Raw genomic sequence first — 15,649 nt, 5'->3', positions numbered from 1 at the left:
ATGATACTAGCTCTGTTACCTTTTGTCTGGGTAACAACAAAAAATTTTATGCATTGGTTAATTTTGACTGGGAATTAAATTTTCTCAGAAATGTACAGCTAATTCACGTCGAATGAAAGTCTACAGCACATTTTTTTCTTGAAATTAGTTATAATTTCTAAAAAGTATCATAAAAACTAAAACTCGCTCCTTGAATCGTTGATCATGATTTGCTGTAATAATATGTTTTGGAACACCAGATCAGAGCATGTTCGCAAATTCACCATCTGAACATTATCTATATTCATTACATTAAAATCTGAGCTTTCATCTTCGACATCTTAATTCCATCTGTGAAAAATACGTAAGGATCCAGTAGAAAAACGTTTCCGAAGTGTTGCTACCTACCTCTGTGCGTGTTCATGCTGAATTTAATATCATAAATATACTCATTACCTCTATTATAAATTTTATTTGGTAAAATCCACCTCTGATGATGAGAAAATTTCACTAGAATCGGCATATTCGCCATTGTATACTAAGGTTTATGTACATCACTGTCAGGGTAAGACGCCAATGGGAAATGTTTATCCATACTATTGATTCACTTGGCTTTGTACCTACATTCCATGCATGTTCCACTTTATTTTTTAAGTGAACACCCTTGTTATCTAACTTTCCAGTATTCTAGTTTTCTCATTTATATTCACTTATCACTGGCATTCAAAACTTAGAACTTGTGTTGCATTTCTTTCAACCAACCTTTGTGGCATATATCAGCCATCTTCACTGACGGCAGTCATCCGTTTTCAATCACATTTTTATCTGCGTATTACCATATTAGAAATGGAGATAATTGGAAACGAGAATAAACACTTCTGTGAATTGAAAAGCAGCGATACCTATTTATTTCGCAGAGCGCGACGAAATCCACCCCCTGCTTCCACTAACATACGAGACCCCCCCAAAAGGGGAAAGACCCACCCCCCATAACCCCGGTTATTGTTATTGTCAGTCACTTGATTGGGACGATACTCCCCTTCCATTATACTCTTGACACCGTACCTCCATAATGGTAAGTTTTTAGGAAGCCTTAACGCAATTAATAGTGTATGTACCTTACATAAAGCCTTTAGCCTTAAATATTTATCGTATAACTTAGCATAGGCCACCCCTGCTATGGTCTAAATACCTAGCTAGGCTGACGGAAGTGGCCCAGGCTTTAACTAAACAGTAGCATATAAAACCGTTTAGCCCAAAGGATGATCTCGGGTTAAGTAGCTAAATGTATATTCAGGTTGCTCATTAGTGACCAGAATGTTTGGGGAAACTATGTAGTAAGTAGAGAGTGTTCACAATGATGGAAGCGGAGGCCTATGGATAAGTTATTTTGGCTAGATAGCCTAGGCCTATGGAATAGCCCTTATGTAGCTAGTCTTATATACCTAGAATTTTAAGCTAGCTACAGTGTATGGGAGTGGTAGTAAAATGCAGAGTAAAGGGTCACAAATGCTTTTGGGAACAGGGTCTGAGTTTAGGTTAGGTTAAGGTAGTTACCTAGTAAGTGTGCTTAGCTAGGTCATATTCCGGTAGTAAAGCTTATAAGGCCTACAGTATCCCTGACCGCTTACTTGATATACTATTTGCTCCTTTGGAATGGAATGGAATATATAACTTAGGCCAAAGGCCAAGCACAGGGACCTATGAGGTCACTTATCGCTGGGAAGGATATTGAGAGTACCTAGTGGGTAAGTTTGAAAGGTGTAGCTCTAACATGAGGAAAACCTTGCAGTTGTACTACTATGAAACAATTGTCTAGAGAAGGTGGATAGCAAGATGCAAGAAAGATTATATGAACGGAGATGCACTAAAAGGAATGAATGGGGTTGCAGTTAGGGGCCAAAGACACACAGCAAAGAACCTTTAGTACCTAATGCCTACAGTTCACCCTGTTGGTGCACTACCCTCCCATGGGGATTCTCTCCTTTGGGAGGAACAGGAAGAAGAAAAGGAATAGGCAGCAATGGTTAAGAACACTAATGTTAGAAGGATAATTAGTAGACCAGCAGAACCTAACCTAACCAGTCAGTTTAGGTCGTATATATGCATTTTTACCTCCATTACATAAGTTAGAATGTGGTTTATCACCAATCTGAAATGCATTGAGGTAAATTATTTTTACCAGTACACACTTGGAATAGTTTAGATCACTGGTTTTCAACCTTTTTCATACCTCGACTCCTTATGAGCAACTCAATATGACCAATGTCTGCCTTTAAGAATTTTTGATTCAACAATATGTAGGATTACCATATTTCATCAACCAAAGACGGTACAAAAGGAGTCTATTTTCACCATGATGGGTCCCAAACCTATCTACACGTCTATTTATTCCTCTTCCAGATCTGTTAGACATTTTTTCCTCTGATAGGTCATAAGTTTATCTGAAAAAAATGATTTTTTAGCTATTCATTTCTGCTTCCAAATCTGTTAGGCCCTTTTGCTCTGATGAGTCCAAAGTCTATCTGCAAACACGATTTTTTTGCTGTTAATTTGCCTTATACACACGTTCCCATTGAACATTGGAACATTGTTGGGTAACTGACTACTTGGCCTGAACATTCTGGGACATATTTCTGACTGGCCAGGATGCCCAGGACAAGGCCTCAAATCTGGGGTGAGTCCCGGCTGAACCTGGACGTATGGTAACTTCTTTTTTTCTATTATTCATATGTAATGTCCAAGTAGAAAAATATCACTGCACTGTAATCAATTTGTTACTTGCATTAAAAAGATGTTATTATAACTATTTCAGTTAAGTAAGTTAAATGATAGACTTTTGACTTGATGATCAGGTGTTGCTTCATGCACCAGCGGTTGAAAAAAGTTGAACCATAACCTTGCTTAAGAACAATCATGCAAACCCCTGAAAAAATGCTGGCAACCCCTCTGGGGATTGTGACCCTCAGGTTAAAAAACTTTGGTTTAGATTGAGCAACAAAAGGTAACATAGTGTTTTTTCATTCATCCCAAGGGGCAGGTACTAAAGGCACCCATTTTGCACTAAACTAGCAAGTACTGATCCAGAGGGGAACAATAGTAGTCTTCAATTTTACCCAATGAAATTGAATAGAATGGATTGGAATATTAAATTTAGGCCAAGGGTCAGGTGCTAGGATGTCATCCAGCGCTGAATGGAACATTGAAAATAAAGGAGTTTTGAAAGATGTAACACGAGGAAAACGTTTCAGTTGCACTACGAAACAATTGTTGGGAGAGGGTGAAAATTAAGATGGAAGAAAGAGAACATGAGCAGAGGTACAGCAGAAGGAATTAAAGGGGTTGCAGCTAGGGGCTGAAGGAACACTACAGGAGGACTAGGTCATTATGACCTGTTAAACAGACTTCAGTTTGTTAGCAAACAGGCATGGTAAAAAAAAAGTTAGTAGTATAGCTTTTTTTTATTTTTTTTTTTATTTTACAAAATACTTGGTTGTTTTTGCCATAGTTTTGGGTTAATTGCAGTATATGTCCTTGTTTATGGGTTTTGATACTCATTTTCATTGATTAAGTAAGAAGTGATCTTTTTGGGTTTTATGCAAATTTTTTTTGGAAAACTAGTTTTGACCTCTTATGACTTTATGTTAGGCCACAAAACTTGTCGGGTTGCTAGCATAACTGCTTCTCTACCCTCTTAAAAACCTATTACTAAAGAGCATTTTAGAAATGTGTTACCTAACAGTTGTAACAGGTAGCAGGTTTTCTTCTGTCTTAAGGGATGCAAATTTTTATATGAATAAATACTATACATATAAACAGTAGACATTGAAATACGTACTTAAATATAATGAATACAAAATCAGTGACTGGTTAGGATTTTTGTCAAAATATCAGTAATCATCTTTAATTACTTGTGTGTTATAAGTTTTGTAATTTTTTAAACAGTATACATATACAGTATATTTATGTCCATTCATGCAATGCTTATTATTTTTTTTTAATTGGCCAACTCCTTAAACTATTGTGGTATGGGCTATTTCTGATATACTTTTTTACAGCTTGTTTTGGTCTTGGGAGACTTGCATATCCCGCATAGGGTCAGCTCATTGCCACCTAAATTCAAGAAGTTATTAGTTCCTGGACGAATTCAGCACATTCTCTGCACAGGGAACCTTTGCACCAAGGAGAGCTATGACTACCTCAAAACCCTTGCCTCAGATGTTCACGTCGTCCGTGGTGATTTTGATGAGGTGCAGTACAATGCTATATTATCTTGTTTTACTCCTGATATGAGTAAATTTTGTGATGTCAAATTAAAATACTCCTGATATAAGTAAATTTTGTAAAGTAAAATTATGGATATGAAATGTAAGTAGAATCGTAGATTAATTATTTTGTATACGTTCAAGTACTACATGTAGTATGTCATTTATTTCATATGCAGATATCAGGCCTTTGCCTTTTGAATACTGTATAAGTTTCTTTATGTCTGTGGTATCCTCAGTGCACATTTTGTCAGATCCCATAATAAAAATTCACCTACTTTAACTTGCTTTTGTACTGAGAGTATGTCTCATTTAAACATTTTTCTTTATGGATAACATGTTTCCATTTCTATTTTTTCTTTTATATTGGGAACTTTGCGATAACACAATTAATTGTCTTTACAGACCAGTTATCCAGAACAAAAAGTAGTAACTGTGGGGCAGTTTAGGATTGGATTGTGTCATGGTCATCAAGTGGTTCCTTGGGGTGACCCAGCATCCTTGTCTCTCATCGCTCGACAGTTAGATGCAGACATCCTTATTTCGGGTCACACCCATAAATTTGAGGCATTTGAAGCAGAAGGGCGCTTCTTCATTAATCCTGGCTCAGCTACTGGATCTTACAGTGCCCTAGATGGGTAAGTAATTTGTAGAGATGATTAGTAAAATTTTTGGGTATGCTCTAGTTTGCTAAACGTTTGAAAAATTATGAGGCCAGCACAACAGTATTTTGCTTACCATAATGTGCTTAACATCATCTCAGACCTTGGGCAACATTTTGTGGTTTAATTGCACAAACCATGATGAAGGTAAATTTCTTGTTCATATTTGAAATAGAGCTCTTGGAAGATGGCCACAAATAATGTCTACAGTTACAACAATAAAGTTAGATATTTATGAAATTTAAATGCTAAATTATCAGCAAAGTTTTGTACTTACATCATCAACTTTGTTTTCCAGAAATTTTTTCACCTGCAAAGCTGAATGTACTTTTTTGTACACCCCCCATAAAAAAAAAAAAAAAAAAAAACTACTACAATAGCACTGGTTCGTGCTCTATAAATACTGTAATTTTTTTTTTCCCAACAGAGAGATCACACCATCCTTTGTTTTGATGGATATCCAGAGCTCAACAGTCGTCACGTACGTTTATCAATTGGTGGGGGATGAAGTAAAGGTAGAGAGGATAGAGTATAAGAAAGCCAATTGAACGGTAGCCATCGTCATTTAGTCGCCACCTTGTGTCATGCGAGGCAAGATTATGGCTTGTGAATGTAATGTATGTTTATACTTTACATATGTATATTTATGCTATAAAAAATGTTACATGTTTTATAAGGTATGTAGACTTAGCATTTATTCAGTTTCCTCCAAAGGTGACCCTTAGAAATGTAATTCAGTTTCACTTGACAGCAACTAAGAATTCATTTATCATATCATTTTATAGTATTGAAGTTTGTTGTAAATACTGCATTTTATTTGTATGAAATTATTCCAGCAACAAGGCTGGTCCCAGTTATTGCTAGATATTTTATGCTTCAAAGTATTATTACGCGCATACTTTTGAATTTTGTTATTGTACATTATTTAGATCATAGATAGATCTTGGGCTTTTACTTTTGCCATAATATTTTGTAGGTATTTAAATTGCTTTTCAAGCTTTCATTTCATCAGGTAATGTTAATTTACAAAAATGTAAATCATTAAAATTAGTGTGAATGAAACCTTTATTTGGAACTAAGCTGTAAGTTTAAATTTCAGTTTAAACCACATACTGAAGTATTTCATAAATAAGCCATTCCATTGTATGGTAGTTATTATATAGCTATGTTATGAATCTTGCCTTGAATTTTTTCAATGTGAAATATTATATTGTTGTAATCTTAATCTTGTAATAAATATATGCTTTGTTTGTATGATTTTATTGACCATATGATTTTTTTATTATCCTGCAATACATATTTTTCATGTTTGTGATTTCATATACTGTATGAACCATTTTTGTATGTTGCAGTCTTGCTGGTTCTTAACACTAGAGAAAATTGTCTAAGGCAGCCCCTGGTTAACGGCAAGGGTTCTGTTCCTGGCCGATGCCGCTAACCGAAAATCAACAATAACAGCACTAAAAACCTGCTTAACAGTGCTGTTAACCAGATATCAGCGCCGTTAACAAGAGATCGGTGCTGCTGTTAACTAGTGATCGGCACTACTAACCAAAGATCGGCGCAGAAAGTCCAGTTAACAGCGTCGCTAGACAAGCGCTGTAAAACTGGATAGCCGTTAACCTGTGCTCCCATTAATGGGGGCTGCCTGTATTTTCTAATGCACTACATTGCAGGCTAGGGTTTAACCAACTGTTGTTGGAGGGTATCTTACCTTTCATATTGGAAGCATGAGTCTCTTGGCCTCTGAAACATCATTAGTGATCCTGCCAGGTGAAACTACTTTTATGGAATGAAAACATCCACAAAGGACATCCACTGCTAAGAATGCTCTGGTTACTCCTTGATATAGAAGCACTACCTCCTTAATTGGAGAAATCTCAGAAGGTACTCTGAGTGGCAGACAATTTGATTGTGCTGTCTCTTCACTGAAAAAGGCATAAATTGAGTTACCACTGGGAAGTTCTTTAGCCTTGTTGTCATTGGCTTTGGTTAATTCTTGATGTGTTGAATTGAACAGAAAACCAGCGACCACGGAAACCAGGTTGCGGTCAATAGGTCAACTGGTAGACGCCTTACTTTGTGCTAACACAAATTGTAGAAACGACCACCACAGGAGGGATGTAAATGAGGTCTATTCGAACATAATCTCCGCTATGGTTGCTTCAGGCAGGACTGCCTTTAGATTTCGTCAAGGTAATTCTCGTAATATACCTGGATGGAATGACTTGGTTAAAGATCTGTATACATACTCATGAGAAATGTTTTTACTGTGGAGGCAAAATGGTAGCCCGAGGGAAGGACCACCTGTATTACTAATGAGACAGGCAAGAGGGCAGTTCAAACTCGCTCTTAAACTGTAGATTAAATGAAAAACAACTAAGAGCCGATGTAATGTCTAGAAACTTAGAATCCGGTGATTATCCTCGTCTTTGGAAAGATATCCAGTCCTTAAATCCCAAAGCTAAAAAGCTATCACAGAGAGTAGGGGAAGCAGTCGGTCACGAGGCTATCGCAAGTATGTAGGGTGATCACTTCAACAATATCCTGAATTGCATAAACGAGCAAGACTCCCGAAGGGATGTAGATAACCTCCTTACGGATAACATTCAATTTCATTTTGCAGATCGTATTATGCCAGATAACATTAGCGATGCCATAAAAGGCCTACTAATAATGAATCGCCCAGTTGTGATGGTCTTCCCGCAGAGGCTTTCAAATTCTGCCATCCGATAATTTGCATTTTGCCAGCTGCCCCATTCAATGCGTGCTTAATTCACCAATTTCTTCCAGACTCCCTACTATTAGCTCACTTGATACCATTAATCAAAAACAAGCTAAAGGATGCAGCTGACCCTAGCAATTACCGGCCAATTGCAATCACAATGATCGCGTCGAAGATACTGTAGTCGGTTCTTCTAGTGAGACTTCTCCCCTTCCTACACACCACTGACAACCAGTTCGTGTCGTTAAAGCAAACCACTCAATCAGCACCTGGATCTACATACTGAAAGAATTGCTGAACCATTACCTATCATCAGCCTCTCCTGTTTTCCTATATTTTGTGGATGTGAGAAAAGCATTTGACAGAGTAAACTACCTTAAGCTCTTCCTGAAGCTGCATAAAAGAGGCACACCTCTATATTTAATTTGCATTTTATAATGCTGGTTCTCCACACAGCAATTCTGTGTCAGAGGTAACGTATTATCGTATACCTTCGGCTCCCTAAACGGGCTTCGGCAAGGAGGCATTCGCTCCCCATACCTGTTTAATACGTACACAGATACCTTAAATGTCAAACTGCACTCGCTCCCAATCAGATGCACTGGTAATGAAACAACTATATCCACAATCTCTGTTATGCCAACGATATGGTTCTGATTTCCCTATCAGTGCAAGGTCTCCAACGACTCATCGACACTTGCCGCCAATATGCAGAGGAATTTGGTATCCTGTACAATGAAACCAAGACCCAGTGCATGTCGCTGCTCCCAAGATCGCTTAAGCATATTACAGAACCACAAATTTTCCTCGGAAATCATCGGCTGGAATTCGTGTACGAATTTCCATGTTTGGGTCACATTGTGGACGACCTAAAAGAAACGGCAGACATTGAACAGGGGCGTTGTAAACTATGTACAACTGGCAACATGATCGCAATGAGGTTTGCGTTCTGTCACAGAGACATGAAACTGCTGCTCTTCTGCTCGTATTGCTATAGTATTTATGGGTGTTCCCTCTGGACGAACTATACCCGAGAGACCACGAGGCGTAGCACTGTTGTGCACAATGACATTTTGAGACGCCTCACAAACACTCCTCACTACTACTCTGCGACACAGATGTTCCTAAAAAACCATCTGGACAACTTAAAAATCATTGTAAGGTGAACAGTGTCCAGTCTGATAACCCGAGTGAGAAACAGCAGCAATTTGCTCATACAAAGCATCCTAAGGAGTGAAGCAAGTAGTAGTTCTAAATTGTGGGAAAGATGGGGAAAATGAGGCCTTTGTTCCCTAAAGGACTTAATCTCTGTATTGGCAAGGTGTCATCTGCAGAATCTGTCATTATTATTATACTTATTGCTTATATTTTACTTTCTCATTATTACTGTGAATACTATCAAGTTCAAGTTTTTCTACATTCAATTTTTGTATTTAGCCCTCTGGACCTGACCACTGTAACCACCTAAGGTCTCTAGCTGAAATTTATGTTTTATAATCGGTGGACTAACTATTATACTCTCAATGCATTTTTCTCTCCAATATTATGTTATTACCAGTATTCTGATTACTATCTTTTATACTACCTCGGCTATTGTGCGGATAGGGCCATTTACTAATTTCTTTTATCATGTCTCATGTATCTAGATTGTGTATGTTACTGTCTGTATTTTGTATATTCCATGTATATGGCCCTGAGCTGAAATAAAGGATATTAATATAGAATTTAGGCCAAAACAAAGCACTGGGACCTATGAGGTCATTCAATACTGAAAGGAAAATAGCGAATGGAAAGGTTTGACAAGTGTAACAGAAGGAAAATCTCACAGTTGCAGTATAAAACAATTGTTAACAAAGGTTGGATAGCAAGATGGAAGACACAATATGAATTGAGGTAAAGTTAAAGGAATGAAAGAGGTTGCTGCTGTAATGCCTACAGTGTACTGACAGCACTAACCCTTGTAAAGGGTAATTCTTCATGTAGAAATATTGTATTCTTCATGCGAGAATTCTTCAAGGTCACTAGCCTTCATTGGAACTTGTTTAGTCCTGTAGCCATTGCCTCCAAATGGTTTAAATTGGTTTGTTCCTGATCTCGGATGAGATTGTGCTCACAGCAAATCTCATGTTTTGTCTGTCTAGGTCACGCCATAGCTGTATCCATCACTAGTGTGCTTTCTTGGGTGGCACAGCAATAAGTTTCTTGATCCACACCTGCACCTCATTAAAGGAAACCAGAAACTTGGACCAATCTGAGATATTTCTGGTATGCAAAGTCATCCAAGATCTGTCTCTCCTTCCTAATTAGTGATGAAGGAGAGTGCCTGTCGAGTGTTCCAGATCTTATTATTTTTCTCTTGGTGTGGAAATGGCATCGCTCTCCATCAGACTAACTAAGAAGAAAATCATTGCCTTCATAAGAATATCTCTTGTGGAAAAAAATAAAAACTGCAAAATAATCTATATCCAAGGAATGATGATCCTGACCTTGTCTACCATGGAACACTGAAGATTTGTCTCATTTTGATGGCACTTCATAAAGATAAATCTTGAGATGTGACTCCCATTAACGACAAATTAAGAGATGTGACTTTCACGAGCACAAATTGTGACTGTCAGAAGTCACATGTCAACATCAATGAAACTGCGTGATGAACAAAGGAAGACAAGACACCAAGCATTAAAAATTTGCTACACTGAAACTGAAATTATTATTAATATTTTAACTAGACCACAGAGTTCACACTCTTGGACCTCAAAAGCCAAGCACTAAGAAGAAATCACTTGCTTACCATATTCCCTCTTTGATAGTGTGCTTCATACTCTAAAACTATTCCCAGGTAATATCAAACCCAGAAGAACATTTTAATATCAAGCTCTTGGTAAACAAATCCTTCACACTGCTGCCAGCAAGAATATAAGCTCAAACCTCTAAACCTACTATAGTAGACTAGCATCAACCGTGCATCTGATGTCTAGGCCAGTAACTTACGAGGCTCCTGATTGGCTGTTGATAAGCCAATCACAGGGCTGGAAACTTTGTCTCTCTCGAGAGTTCACATAGGCAGGATGCACTCCTCACTACCACTCCGCCACACAGGTGTTCATAGAAAACCACCTGGACAATTTAAAAATCATTGTAAGGCGAACAATGTCCAGTCTGGTAACCCGAGTGAGAAACAGCAGCAACTCGCTCATACAAAGCATCCTAAGGAGTGAAGCAAGATCTAAATTGTGGGAAAGATGGGAAAATGAGGACTTTGTCCCTAAAGGACTTAATCTCTGTATTAGCAAGATGTCATCTGCAGATTTTGTCATTATTATATTTACTGCTGATATTTTACTTTTTCATTACGTATTACTATGATTACTATAAAGTTAGTTTTTTTACATTCAATTTTTGTATTTAGCCCTCTGGACCTGACTACTGTAACCACCTAAAGTCTCTAGTTGAAATTCAAGTTATATAATCTGTGCACTAACTGTTATAACTCTCAATGCATTTTTTTTCTCACCAATATTTTTACTGTTATTACCAGTATTATGATTACTATCTTTTATGCTACCTCAGCTTTTTTGTGGATAAGTGCCGATTATTCATTTTTTTATCATGTATCTAGATTGTGTATGTTACTGTCTGTATTTTGTATATTCCATGTATATGGCCCTGAGCTGAAATAAAGGATATTATTATTATTATTTTCCCGAAGGGAGACCTCTACAGTGATGACAGGATACCGAAGAAGACTAGTTCAAGCCAAACTGGTTGTTCCCAAAACAGTAGCACTGGAGAAGCGTTCAAACGTCTCGGTGCTATCCATCCTGGACAGATTGATTTATGTTCGATAAGATCCTAAGATTGAACCAAAAACATATTCTCTTGGGTTCGAATTCCGAGGAGTAGACTCCACAGAATTCCTCTTATTTCCTTATTCATTCCGGTATAACCAGGAAGTAGAAGGAAAAAAAGAAAGGAGGATTGACTGTTCTTGCCCGATCTTCCCTGAACTTGTGATGTTCTCACTCTGTTAAACGAAGCAAGCAAAAGTTGACCAGAGTTAAATGCAGTAAAAGCTGGCAAGAACTTGGCACATCTTGCTACACATCTATCTTCTCCGTGATCAAATCTCATGAAGAGGACTACACAGAAGACCTCCTCCTATCTCCTTCAGATGCCTTGTCCCAAGGGACAGCGACATCAATATTGGCCCTGAAGGATAGCCATTCCTGGCTTTCACAGGTGGGTCCAAGCCACCAACGCGGCTTGGCCCCTTCTCTTGTCCTGCGCCACTATCGTGATAGAGAAGACTACCTATCACTGACTGTGGATGTACGACCCCCCTTGGGGGTTGTACACTCGGACACACTCGTACACGAGTATAACCGACGCAGCCCCGGTTCAATGAGCACCACCCTTGGAACCAGAGACAGGAGAACAAACCTGGGTTCGAACTCCTGGGGCTCCTGAGACACCAAATTTGTGGATAGCATCCAGGTTCCCGCTCCGGAAGGAGTCGGTGAGCTGAAGAGACAGCCAATTACTTCCTCTCCATGGAAAGGGTGCAGACCCTTAGAAGTCTCGAATCGAGACTTCTTAAGGGGTGGAGAATACCTTCCTCTTCTTAGGACGTGGAAACCTTTGAAGAGGGAGGTTAGGAGGCGTCAGATGACGAAGACGAAAGACGATGACCCCTTGAAAAACTCACTGCAACATGGGAAGGGAGGGTGCTATGTCATGGCAAGGAACCGCACTGATCAAGATCAGAGTTTTCATTCGTTAGAGCTTAGCACTCAGATCGGCAGATCGAGCTGTCTGGTCAAGCCGAACTGAGCGAGCTGAGCAGATCACCACTACCTAATGAGTGGTAATCGTCAACGAAGAACTATCACCTCTTCCTAACTAACTGTTCTTTGAGGTCGAAGCCCCGAGAAGAACAAGAGGGATTCTGAGTCTGCTGTCCTACGTGTTCGGACCCTAAGGTCCAATACACAAGGACGGAAACTTGACCATTCACCCAGGTGTTGCATGCAGTTCCAAGCTCTACATAACTCCAAACCAGACTGAGGAGCAGACTCATCTGTACTGGTAAAGACTCGTCTCACCATCCAAGCACTCGTAATACTGAGTGCTTGGCGAGCGTTAGAATTTGTAAGAATTCCCACGCTCTGCGAGAAAAACCTGATTCTTGTATGGCAATAATCGGGCGAGCCTTTTCTCACCCTGGTACTCAGCAATATGATGAAGCTGAGCATTCGGCAAGAGCCAAAGGAACCAAGGGATCCAGGCACTCTGCTTGACGCCCAATTGGCAGTCCCCGGGTTACGACGGGTTCGGCTTACGACGTTCCGAGGTTAAGGCACTTTTCAATTATATTCATCAGAAATTATTTCCAGGGTTACGACCCATGTTCCAGGGTTACGACGCCTACAACGCTGATCTGGCAGAAGAAATATGACACCAAAAATGCAAAATAATCAATATTTGAAGGTTTTTTTGATGAAAAATGCAATAAGAATGCAGTTTACATAGGTTTTAATGCACCCAAAGCATTAAAAGTAAGGTTTTCTTAGGATTTTTGATGATGTTCCGGCTTACAACGCGTCTCAAGAACGGAACCCCCGTCGTAACCCGGGGACTGCCTGTATTGTAATAATCATCAGGAATACCCGTTGCCAGAGTGTTTGGAAATCTTAGAAAACCAAATCACCCTACGAACACTAGAAATTCCAAGGAATTTAATGGCTTAGTGAGACTCCCGATTTTCGTAATAACAATTACCGGGAATGTCTGTCTCGCCCGAGTTTGGAAATTACAGAAAACCATAACACTCTCAGAATGCCAGAAATTCCAAGGAATTTGAGCATTCAATGAGATTCCCAGTTGTCATAGTAACAATTATCAGGAATTCTCGTCTCACCCAAGTGTTTGCAGATCGTAGAAGACCAAAACACTTGGAGAGTGCTAGAAATTTCAAAGAATTTTAAGCGCTGGGCGAGGCCCCCTTATTTCGTCAAACAATCATCAGGGTGGGGCACCTCCTCAACTCCCATAGGAATCGAGGAACGTGCATAAAAACCAGTCCTAAATGCGAGCATTTAAGACTGGAATGAGAGTACAATTCAATAGAATATACAATCGAGACTCCCAAACCGCAAGAACCCATAGGGGACTGCAAATTGAAATCCGTTCAGGACAGAAAAAGCCATGGAGACATAGTCTCCAGTTTTGACATTAGATCCTTCCTCAACGATGTGGACGTACGACCGGTAGGACCCTAAGGTCCCTCCGTGAATGTAGTCCCCTGACGCTGAATCCTACAGAGAGCACACTGCAGGATCCCTCCTATTCACCTCGCCCCTCCCGGCATAGCCATAGGAAGTAGAGGGAATAGGGGAGGAAGACTGGATGCTCTCGCTTGCCTTGCTAGCAGAACTAGCAGGAGAAGAGAGTCATGAGCAGCCATCAACCTGCAGTGATGGCAGAAACGCGAGTCTAGGAAAGCATTATTGTCTGGAGAAAACGCTTTTCTGAGGAAGGTTATGAAACTTGTACGGCAGGCAAAACGTTTGCTGCCACCGAGATCAGTTGGTCAAACGAACGTGAGTCATCTGGGTGGGGTTGAATGTGCACCTGACTGGAGAGAGGCGATACTGTCCTCTGACGTGTTCAAGTCCTCATCGAGGCCGGAACCTCTCAAGAGGACCGAATGGGGGAGCCCCTACCAGTCTCTGCATGCATGGTCCCACAGGACTGTCACTTCAACCCTGGGAACTGAGCAATCACCATGAGAGCGATCACCGGCTGACCCTAAACACAAAGTAGAAATGTGGCTATCAAGGCTATCGCAAAAAGTGGGTTTGAATATTAATGATTAAATTCAATTAATTATTAATATCAAATACAGTATATACATATTTATTACAAAATAAAAAATCCCACCGGGAAAATGATTAACGGCTAGTCAGCAAGAGCTCACAAAAACACGTCTTCATCCGTAGATGGCCGAAAGCAAAGTGGAGTGTTTACATCCGGGCAGGTGGGCCTACCCACCTACCAGACGGTAGTTACTGCCTAACCACCTAGTTCAAGAATTTAACAGCCGTAATTCCAGCTACGCAGAAAGGAATTCCTTATGTAAAGGACTGAGGGTTTGTATATTGTGTAGGAACAATTAAGGTGTAGACAAATTCCTGGTAACTTAAAATGTTCCACGGGTAGAGAGAACAAACATACAAGTACATATGGTCCCCACTGCTCTTTTGTAGCATATGACAGGCACAGATAATGAAATTGGTAACTAATGCTAAGCTTCAGGCTTGATTACAGTGGGATCTCAATGATCAAGGTTGTTTGAACATACAATGAGGAGGAATCACGTACAGTAAGTCAGAGAAGTAGATATAGAAGCAAGGCAAAGACCTCCAGAAAAGCTTGTAAAATCATGGAAATATGGGATGGATGAAGACCTAGATCCAATTGGAGCTCAGGCAGAGAGATAAGGAGAGCAGTGTGTTGATAGAATTCATTCCACATTCAACTTGAAGAAAGGAAAAGTAGATGTAAAAATGCTTGATGATGTACTATACTAAATGCTAATTGAAATGGCATTACAACACAAAAGTTGGTCCAAAGTGGCAGTACATATACCAAATGGCCTATAATACCTTCAAGAAGCAAAACACTGGCAATACTCAGTATTACATTAAACTTCCCTGAACTCTCTTGCCTAAAATGACAAATTTATGCTCATGTTACGACCTAGGTTTGTTCCTATGTGAACAATTTTACTGCAAATTTATTCTCATGTTACGACCTAGGTTTGTTCCTATGTGAACAATTTTACTGCAAAGTTGAACAAAATCTTCCAATATTATAAACAGATGAAATGTGAGAGAGCACAATTTTGGTTAAACAGCAATAGTGATATGGTGTAAAAAATGGAGAAACACTGGAAACGAGATAGAACAAGTTGAACTGCTTGGTGTTTGGTAAACAGAGCTTAGGAGGAATGATGTCTG

General features: G+C 39.4%; 1 protein-coding gene across 1 annotated transcript; it reads left to right on the top strand.

Annotated features, from left to right (window-relative positions):
- The first annotated feature begins 919 nt into the window (after positions 1 to 919).
- LOC135206349 (vacuolar protein sorting-associated protein 29) lies at positions 920 to 5,738 on the top strand. Its single transcript, XM_064237772.1, has 4 exons — positions 920 to 1,054; positions 4,038 to 4,229; positions 4,650 to 4,882; positions 5,334 to 5,738. The coding sequence occupies exons 1-4, from the start codon at positions 1,052 to 1,054 to the stop codon at positions 5,452 to 5,454; spliced, it is 549 nt and encodes a 182-aa protein (XP_064093842.1). The 5' UTR covers positions 920 to 1,051; the 3' UTR covers positions 5,455 to 5,738.
- The last annotated feature ends 9,911 nt before the right edge of the window (positions 5,739 to 15,649 follow it).

This window comes from Macrobrachium nipponense, chromosome 11, assembly GCF_015104395.2.
Source record: "Macrobrachium nipponense isolate FS-2020 chromosome 11, ASM1510439v2, whole genome shotgun sequence".
In the NCBI taxonomy this organism is placed as follows: Eukaryota; Metazoa; Arthropoda; class Malacostraca; order Decapoda; family Palaemonidae; genus Macrobrachium; species Macrobrachium nipponense.
Note: the sequence above shows the minus strand (reverse complement) of the source record. Positions and strands in the feature narration are given on the sequence as shown.